The sequence below is a fragment of the Nannobrachium achirus genome (genome assembly GCF_963921795.1).
Source record: "Nannobrachium achirus genome assembly, chromosome: 10".
NCBI classification, from domain to species: Eukaryota; Metazoa; Chordata; class Actinopteri; order Myctophiformes; family Myctophidae; genus Nannobrachium; species Nannobrachium achirus.
This window is the reverse complement of record NC_137819.1, coordinates 30,540,617-30,550,616: the sequence shown is the minus strand read 5'-3', so window position 1 is coordinate 30,550,616 and position 10,000 is coordinate 30,540,617. Positions and strand designations below refer to the sequence as shown.

Here is a 10,000-nt window from a genome sequence, read left to right as displayed (position 1 = left end):
ATTTTGAACTTCAAAGTTCTGTAATCTGTACACTCGATGACACGAATTGGCGAGGTTGATGTCATCAGACATACACCTTTGCATTTTGTGTCAAAATGCACAGAAAACATCTGGTATTTGTTTTCCCACACTATCTCCTTGCATCCGAACAATGGAATATAGGCGACATACTGTATCTCTGCAACTGCTGTAGTCACTTGTGGTTGGAGAGCTGACAACCATTATGCTATATTAGGAAGCGGTGTAAAGTAACTAAGTACATGTCATTTGTCCTTTTGACAGGAGTATTTTCTAATTTCTGTATTTTTACTACACTACAATTATTTAAAAAACATCAGTTAACTAGTTACTTTGTAGATTTTGATTATTATTACAAAACATACATTATCCATTCAGCTATACATTTCGGCCATATGAAAATAGCCGATCTACAAGCTCACATCGCGACGCATTGTGAGCTGTGGATCTGCTATTTTCTAAATATTTGTATGCATGTTATACATTTGAGAACTTGTGAAATGAGACCTTCTGCTAAATCTGTACTTTCTACTTTTGTTACTTTAAATACATTTTGATACCAATGCTTTTGTACTTTTACTAGTAAGTAAATTTTGAATTCCAGACTTTTACTTGTAACAGAGTATTTCTACGTTGCAGTATTGATTGATAGAAAGAAATGTGAGTTCTTTCTCCACCACTGGGAAGTGCACACATAACTGCTGTACTCGCCTACAGATAGAAAATCAGAAGCGCTCAACACGTTTTTTTTTTGTTTTTTGTTAGCTAGTCTTTATTTAGGAAGTGAGACAAAATGCCCAGTGTTGTCATTGTGCTTTACACCACGTTCTAAACCACAGCTGGAGGTCCAAAACACCCCAGAAGAACAACTCATGAACAAAAGAGTTTTCAGAAATAGTCGTCATCGTCATTTTCATTCTTTACAGTTGTGTAGAAATAGTCAAACAGACTCCAAAGGCGCATTAATGCGTATTTACAAGGTCGCTCATTGCAAAATAATCAGGTTTTACTCAAAAAAATAATGTTAAGGCAGCATAGGGTGTAATGTCCCACAACGCAGGCATACAAATATGTTTAAAAATTACATTTAAGGTGGCAAATTTACACATCTATCACATACTGAGTCACACGGTGAAATCCTCTGTTTATATTTATCAATTTGTAACTACGAAGGTATACCAAATGGAGGGTCCATTTGGTTACATATTCATGAGTTAAATCAACCCAGGATTTCACTGCAGTTTTAGACAGATCCGTATGTATGCATTTAGGAACAACACAGCCTGTGTTGCGATAACACATGATTTCTTCCGTTAAAATGTACAGTATGTCAGTAGAAAAGGGAAGAGGTGGACATTTCTAAATACAAGGCGCTGTCTACCTGAATCTAAAGTTTTTCATTGTGCTACTATCTTTATTGGAATACAAAGCTGAAAGATATAATTCGCAAGAGAGGAAGTGCTTTCATATAATGAGAAGTAAACTAGCTTGTGGCTATAAGTAGGCTACAGTAGATCATAGTAGAATCTAAGTGTTCATCAGTGCACTCTGGCGCTGAAATATTGGCAAAGACAGAACAAGTTTTCCTCACAGGCAGCATCTCGTGAAATACAGTGTTAATAAATACAACCGTGTTTTCAGGTTGACCGTCCACACACAGTGATTGAGTTTCATTGGCTCTAGGTCTAGGGTCAACAATCGTTAGTCGATACTAACGTTAATGTTAGAGTTAATTCTACATATACAGTCATTTTACATTTCCCTCAAAGACGAGGAGTCCAAATGTGTTACCTACAGTTACAGTATGAGGCTTGCAAAATGACGGTTCCAACATCCAAATCATTAATCAATGCAACTCATTCAACCTGAATCCAAATGTGAACTCATTCTTGTTCTGGGTTTGTTTCAGCAACAGAGGCCTACAGTAGTATCCTCTACGTTCTACAATATTCAGTAATAATAGTAATAATACGAGGCAGGCAGTGCATAAACCATGTACAAAAAGACCCCTTCCTACCCAACCCAGAGCCCTCAAGTGGACCATTATGCCACAAGGCCACCATTTTGCTCTTTTGTCATACTCGGGAGGTGTTAGAAACGTCACCCAGAAGGATTAGGGTATCCCACTCTCCAAGTATGACATAACAACACTGGCAGCAGTGTAAATATGGTCAATGTAAAGAGTTGTGACGTGTATGAAATCCCAGGAAGACCCCAAATACAGGTTTGACATAATTGTCAGTATGGTAATTTTGCCTGACAAAGGACAATTTTAGCATGAAACTAATCGGTTTACATAATATTGCTAGGCAATAAATCTTGTTCCAGTAAAAAAAAAAAAAGTCTACACAAAACATGAGAACATCAGGGCACAGATATTGTTGTCAGATATTAGTGAAGCTCTAAGATGCTGCACATGATCAAAGGAAATTAAAAACCAAAACAACAACTTCCAGTTTCAGACAACCAAAGAGTAGAGTAGCAAAAGTCACACTTGTTGTAAATATCGGGCTCTTCCCCTCCTCGTCTCAAAACCCCAGCCATACCCATCATATTGTAACACTAAATTGGTTGGTTAACTCCCTGAAATTGAAGTTTCTCCTCAAAACCGCATACCGGTAGGTTGGTAGTATGTGACATCATGAAGATATCACAAATACCAGACTAGTAGTCATGACTCATTTTTCTCCAAAAAATATCATCATGCATTATTGCTCTATCAGTCATGAATGAAATATTGCCCATTTTGCTAAAATTACCCTACGTCTAAGAAGTTTGGCAACATATCCCAAAGGTTCATAAAATTGGCATAGATTCCGTTATTAGGCTATAGTTATCATTTTTTGCATGCAAGTAGTTTTTTGTTTGTTTGTTGTTGTTGTTATATTTAAAGTGTCAAACAAAAATAAGAGGATATTCATTAGAAAGTGTCAAATGCTTTGGCATCTTCATAACAAAGGCTAAAACTAGAACAAATTAAAGTGCAAAACAATGAATCTAGAAAAACGTGTAATAAATAAAAAACAAAAAGGAAACAAACAAATAAAACATTAAATACAGAAGGTCAATAAATACATAAATAAATACTTTTATGACAAAGCTGAACACTGTGTAGTGTGTAGCCTACTGGCAACAAGATTACGGCATTGTACAACACTTTAAAAAAAGGTTTGACCTTTTGAGGAACAGACATTTTAATGCCTCTGTTGTCATTTGTGTTTGGCAAAAAATAAATGAATAAGAAAAAGAAATACATCCTATTTAGCCGAGAGGAAACTTATTTTTTTTGCTCACATCCTGGTGATGGTACAAGCCATGTGACCCAGAACCTGGGTTCAGATATAGTTCATGACCTTTATTGCATTTCAACCCTCCTCCCCTCTCCCTTTTGTCTTTGCGCCCCACACCCAGCTCCAACAGCAGAAATGCTGGTAAAAAATAATAATCATTTTCCATGTTTGTGTCCATGTGTGCATCTGTCAAGGGAAGCAAAATATACTTCATATCTGCTGTATGATTTTTTACACTGTGTACATGTACCATGCAGTACACAGTATAGAATACTGTATGCTTTTTTTTTTTTTTTCTTTTTTTTTTTGATTCAATGTTTTACACAGTTCAGTTCGATACTGTTCCGCAAGGTGATATTCTGTTCAAGGTAACACATCTCTGGTACTGTTGGCCCACTTTCGGAAGGTGCTGGCAGTGTTACATCTGCACATCCCTCTCCTACAGACACCCGATTGGTATTCCAATGGAAAGTGTTCTGAAACTGTGCAACATCATAGAATATCATTCCAGCTCATTTCACATCGAGTCGTAAAATATTGCAAAGTGCAAATGTCCATTTTACAAAATGAAATCATTTTCCAGCACTCATGATGTTATGGGTTCATGTCTCTTAGTTACTTCTTTCCTCTCCCCGCTCTTTCTTGTTACTTGTCGGTGTATTTGAAAAAAAAAACCATCACATTGAATGTTTTTGTTATCTCTGTAAGCCTTCTTTGCCTGAATATCATTGCAGGAAAACTCAAAGATCTGACTTCAATCCCCACTGTTGTCTTGTGACATGTCTCCCAGAGAGAGGAAGATGGATGAAGATTGTGCTCTTGTGACGGTTTGTCATGGGCCAAAACAAAGGCAAATGAGGACAGATCTTGACATAAACAGATCAGAGAATTTGTTAAATATTTTAGATGCAGTGTGCTCGATTCATCTTGAGAGACACGTAAACTGCTTCGGTCTCATACAAATATGATTAGACGGGGAGGGTACCGGAAAGTCAGATAAGGTTGTTGTTGCTTTGTTTAATTTTTTTGTTTTTAGCAAGTATTCAGAATGCACTCGACAAGATTTCACCCCAGTCTGGAGGAGAGAGGATGGAGGGAGAGAGGGATGGATCAAAGAAGAAGAAGTTGTTCTCCATTATTTATTTTGGCCAGGATTTGCCAAGAGTTCCTAAAAAGGAAGAATACACACCATCCCTCATTCCACACAGACTTGTATCGCTTGCAGGACTGGAGGAGATAGGTGAGGAAGAAAACTGGGAGTCGGATAAAGCTAATAAGGACAGGGTACCGGCCCTCCTTGCTTTTCCCCCCCATCACTCATCTGATTCGTCGTCGAGAGGCGAGAAAGCCCCCTTGAAGCACGCCGACTCGTAATGCTTGTTCAGGTAACTCTTGAGCGCAAAGGTCTTGTCACACCGCTTGCACTTGTAATGCTTGAAGGCTGAGTGTGTCTGCATGTGAGCGCGCAGATTCGAGCGGTCGGCGAACGCCTTCCCGCAGTGGGCGCACCCGAAGGGCTTCTCTCCCGTGTGCGAGCGCATGTGGCCCTGCAGGAGCCACGGCCGGCTGAACGCCTTCCCGCACACGTCGCACTTGTGCTTGAGGTCGTGGGTCAGCAGGTGCATGGCCATGGCGGGCATGGAGACGTACACCTTGCCGCACGTCGGGCACTTCTTGGCCATCTTGCTGTCTATGCTCCTGTGCGTCTGCTTGTGCCGGCTGAGATTGGAGGAGGTGGCGTAGGTCTTGCCGCACTCGCTGCACGAGTGCCTCTGGATGCCGCCGCGCGCGCTGGCCGCGGCGGCTTTTCTCCGCGAGCGGCCATCCGTGATGAAGAAGGCGTCGACCGTGTAGCCTTCGCTCACGGCCGTGTCCCCGTTGATGTATCCGCTGGCCGATGATGACACCTCCGACCGCGGGCTGTCAGGCTGGTCCGAGTCGCCATTTATGTCGCCATGGATACCACTGTAGCTGTCACCCCTGAGGCGGTCATATATGATGGACGGGTCGTCAGGGGAGGGGACTTTAGTGATGACAGACGATTCACTCCCCACAACGTCTTCATAAGGATGTGGGCTCAGATAGTCACTGATATAGCCTGGAGATAGATGGAGAGACAAGTGTCAGTTGTAATTGGAAAGTATGAATCAACTAATGAGACAAATGAGGCGCATATATCATGCTAGCAACAGTGTGTGTAATGAGAGATCGGTCTTAATTTTTGATTATGGACAAGTCACCAGGATAGAATATTCCAGTTAGAAAATGGACCCTATGTAATCCATGTCAGATGACACATTGAGCTATATACCATATCACTTACATATTGTTCTGTGTACTGTGGTAGAATGAAATCCCAGGAGGACCCCCACATGCACATTTAGATTGTGTAAAGCCTGTAACCTGGATTTGAACCCGGGTATGTTTACCGCACATCCAGATAGCCGGGCAGATAACAGAAATAATCATTCACTTGCGGATACAAGCACCAACATTGGCACACATACTCCTTAGGGATTGCTCTTTTCATAAAACCATCTGGCCAAATAAAATTTCAAGATGGCGGCAATTTTTCAAGATGGCCGCCATTGAATATACAGTAATCTTGCATTCCGCAATAAAATACCATAGACCTGTCCTATTTGAATGATCTTGGTGTCAAATCATACATTTTTCACTATGTAGAATCCAAATTTGGACCCATGGACTTACTCACTGGCTTCCTTGTACCATATATCAGTCCCGGAATCCTAATATTCTGCTAAATTAGAGGTTTGTGTTATGTCTGACTCGGGTAAAATGGGTGGTAGTGTGTATGTGTAAGTGTGTGTGTGTGTGTGTGTGTGTGTGTGTGTGTGTGTGTGTGTGTGTGTGTGTGTGTGTGTGTGTGTGAGAGGGGGGGGGGGTGGTAATGTAGTAATGTAGTAACTCAGAGCGGATTTCAATGCACAGCGGCTGACGCGGCTAAAATGCATGGTAGATATAATAGCGCCGTGGGATCACTCTTTGTCTAGTCTCTATTCTTCAACCTTTTCGACTTGGGTAACCCTGCCAGGAGTACAAGACTCCTGCCGTCATAGCTCTGGGGGTCATGGAGACATGCAAACTGCCTCACCACGATAAGGTGATGATCCCGTCGAGGCAGGAGGTAGTTTATTTTTTCTTCTTTTTTTAAGTTTTTTCTATCTAGGGCCTAGGCAGTATAGTACAATAGTATAGTAGGCCTAGACTACAACGCTTCTAAACCTCGCACCTGTAGCTGCACAGTGCCGTGCAGGTCAGACCAAAGCGGTAGCATTTGCATCGACTGCAGCATTCCAACTTGCATCCACACTTGGTCAGCTGCTGGCAACTCTCTGCAATGGGTGGGAGCTCAGTCCAATCAATCTGCCACAGATCTCCTTTCTTGGTCCAGCCCCAGTTGTCAGGAGTCTGCATTTCTGGTTGACATACTGTTGACTGACTCCAGATGCAGGCCGCTTGATAGGAAGCGCGCTTCACATGTTGCTTCAGTGCTGCTTGCGTTGGAGGAATGGCTTCGTATGGCCTCTGCTTCCGAGCAAACAAGTCCAACCTCGCATCATTGACACCTTCAGCTGTGCTGGATCGGTCGTACATCATGACCACAAACTTCTCCAAGGTTTTCAGGTCTTCATCATCCACTACAGGTGGGTAATGGCTGAGTTTGCTGAAGACACCGGAAGCCTCATCACAAACATTCCATTCCAGGTTTGCCACGCAGACTTCTTCCCCTTTCCGCGGAATGCTGAAACAACATCGCAGCCAGTGAAGGCATGGAAGAAGAGCATCCCTTTGCTCTTTTCTGCAAGAGTGCAACACAGGTCATGAACAGGAATCCACTTTAAGTTCTGTCTTTGGCCAAAGACTGCATGGTGCCACCCCAGCCAGATTGACAGTGCTGTTGCTGAGAGCATCTTCTTCCTTCCATCTAGTCTGAAAGCTGAAACTAGATCGAAGCGTGGACGTGGGGTGAGACGCAGGGTGACAGGCTTGGGCAAAATTCCTTCAAAATGGCAAAACTTTATGAGAGAAAATGACAACAAAGCTTAGCTATTCAACTTTCTGGCTGATAAGATAGCATGTGTGGCCTCACCAAATGTGGTCATTGTGACCAAGGAAGAAGATGCTCTCAGCAACAGCACTATCAATCTGGCTGGGGGGGCACCATGCAGTCACAAAGAAGCGGACACACGGATCTTTGTGCATGCCAGGCATGCCACAGAAGCAGGCAGCAAGGTCATCATGGTCAAAGCCAACGACACAGATGTTGTTGTCATCGCAGTCAGTGTTCTGCAGGCACTTCAGGAGCTCGGTCTGCAGCAGTTGTGGGTTGCCTTTGGCCAAAGACAGAACTTAAAGTGGATTCCTGTTCATGACCATGATCTTGCAGAAAAGAGCAAAGGGATGCTCTTCTTCGATGTTTTTTCAGCATTCCGCGGAAAGGGGAAGAAGTCTGCGTGGCAAACCTGGAATGTTTGTGATGAGGCTTCCGGTGTCTTCAGCAAACTCAGCCATTACCCACCTGTAGTGGATGATGAAGACCTGAAAACCTTGGAGAAGTTTGTGGTCATGATGTACGACCGATCCAGCACAGCTGAAGGTGTCAATGATGCGAGGTTGGACTTGTTTGCTCGGAAGCAGAGGCCATACGAAGCCATTCCTCCAACGCAAGCAGCACTGAAGCAACATGTGAAGCGCGCTTCCTATCAAGCGGCCTGCATCTGGAGTCAGTCAACAGTATGTCAACCAGAAATGCAGACTCCTGACAACTGGGGCTGGACCCAGAAAGGAGATCTGTGGCAGATTGATTGGACTGAGCTCCCACCCATTGCAGAGAGTTGCCAGCAGCTGACCAAGTGTGGATGCAAGTTGGAATGCTGCAGTCGATGCAAATGCTACCGCTTTGGTCTGACCTGCACGGCACTGTGCAGCTGCAGGTGCGAGGTTTAGAAGCGTTGTAGTCTAGGCCTACTATACTATTGTACTATACTGCCTAGGCCCTAGATAGAAAAAACTTAAAAAAAGAAGGAAAAAAAAGGAAAGACAAAAAAAAACTACCTCCTGCCTCAACGGGATCATCACCTTATCGTGGTGAGGCAGTTTGCGTGTCTCCATGACCCCCAGAGCTATGTCGGCAGGAGTCTTGTACTCCTGGCAGGGTTACCCAAGTCGAAAAGGTCGAAGAATAGAGACTAGACAAAGAGTGATCCCACGGCGCTATTATATCTACCATGCATTTTAGCCGCGTCAGCCGCTGTGCATTGAAATCCGCTCTGTTGAGTTACTACATTACTACATTACCCCCCCCCCCCACACACACACACACACATACACATACACACTATAAACCTCTAACAATACTAAGATATACACTACCACCCATTTTACCCGAGTCAGACAGACATAACACAAACCTCTAATTTAGCAGAATATTAGGATTCCGGGACTGATATATGGTACAAGGAAGCCATTGAGTAAGTCCATGGGTCCAAATTTGGATTCTACATAGTGATAAATGTATGATTTGACACCAAAATCATTCAAATAGGACAAGTCTATGGGATTTTATTGCGGAATGCAAGATACTGTATATTCAATGGCGGCCATCATGAAAATTGGCCGCCATCTTGATTTTTTTTTTGGCCAGATGGTTTTCTGAAAAGAGCAATGCCTAAGGAGTATGTGTGCCAATTTTGGTGCTTGTATCCGCAAGTGAACGATTCACCTGTAATATGCACTTTATCTGCCTCGCTAAGATGGGAATCCCATTTGTTCCCTTTGAGATATGCTAGCATATGTCATGCTTGCAACAGTGTGTGTAATGAGAGATCAGTCTTAATTTTTGATTATGGACAAGTCACCTCCAAAGCCAGAAAGGATAGAATATCGCAGTTAACTTTTCAAGATGTTAAATTATGTCCTGAGAACCCCATGACGTTACAGTATACATCATAGATCTATCTTCATCATTTTGCTCTCAAAGTGCACCAGAGCAATACATTTAACTTACTTACAGATTAGATTAGATTCCAGGCCAGCCGGACCAATTGCAATATGCAACTTCCCTATACTCTGTCTCCATGTTTCGTGTCTGTCTCCACAGTACCTATCAAATGAGGATTTTTTTTTCTGGTCTCTGGTCTCGGTCTCGACTTGGACTCGACCCCCGTTGGTCTCGGTCTCGACTTGGACTCGACCCCCTCCCACACTCGGTCTTGACTCTGACTCGCCCCCCTCGGACTTGGTCTTGACGTGGACTCGCTTTAGGTGGACTCGACTACAACACTATCAAACAGTACTAGTCTGCTACACCCCCAGTGTCCCCACCCCCAAACCTCTTCACCACCCTTTTACCTCCCCCAATGCCAATGGGAAACCTGGTCCAGTATGAGCCCCCAATGTAACCACCTGTCTTAGATACCACCAGATACAGTGCTTATATTATTGAAATGATAACAATGAAATAAAGGTGTATTAATGAAGGTTTTATCTGTGCAGGCTTCTCATTATCTACATTGCTATGTCCCATCACATTAACATGGCATGTACAGTATACTGTACATTGGTTGTGTCAACATTTACATGTTTGTGAATGTCCGCTGTCAGTGGGACGCAAAACGCGTGAGAGCAGACAGATAACGAAGTTAAAAGACAAAGACAGGCTGTTAGAG

At 43.0% G+C, this 10,000-nt stretch overlaps 1 protein-coding gene across 1 annotated transcript in view; it reads right to left on the bottom strand.

The window, feature by feature from the left end:
* Positions 1-4,621: 4,621 nt before the first annotated feature.
* The window catches only part of LOC308292956 (transcriptional repressor scratch 1-like), a gene marked incomplete at its 3' end in the record, with an annotated part of 17,071 nt that continues 11,692 nt past the window's right edge, over positions 4,622-10,000 (bottom strand). The window contains exon 2 of the mRNA XM_080735382.1: positions 4,622-5,406. Within this exon, the coding sequence (XP_080591508.1) occupies positions 4,622-5,406 (785 nt within the window). The remainder of the gene's footprint in view (positions 5,407-10,000) is intronic.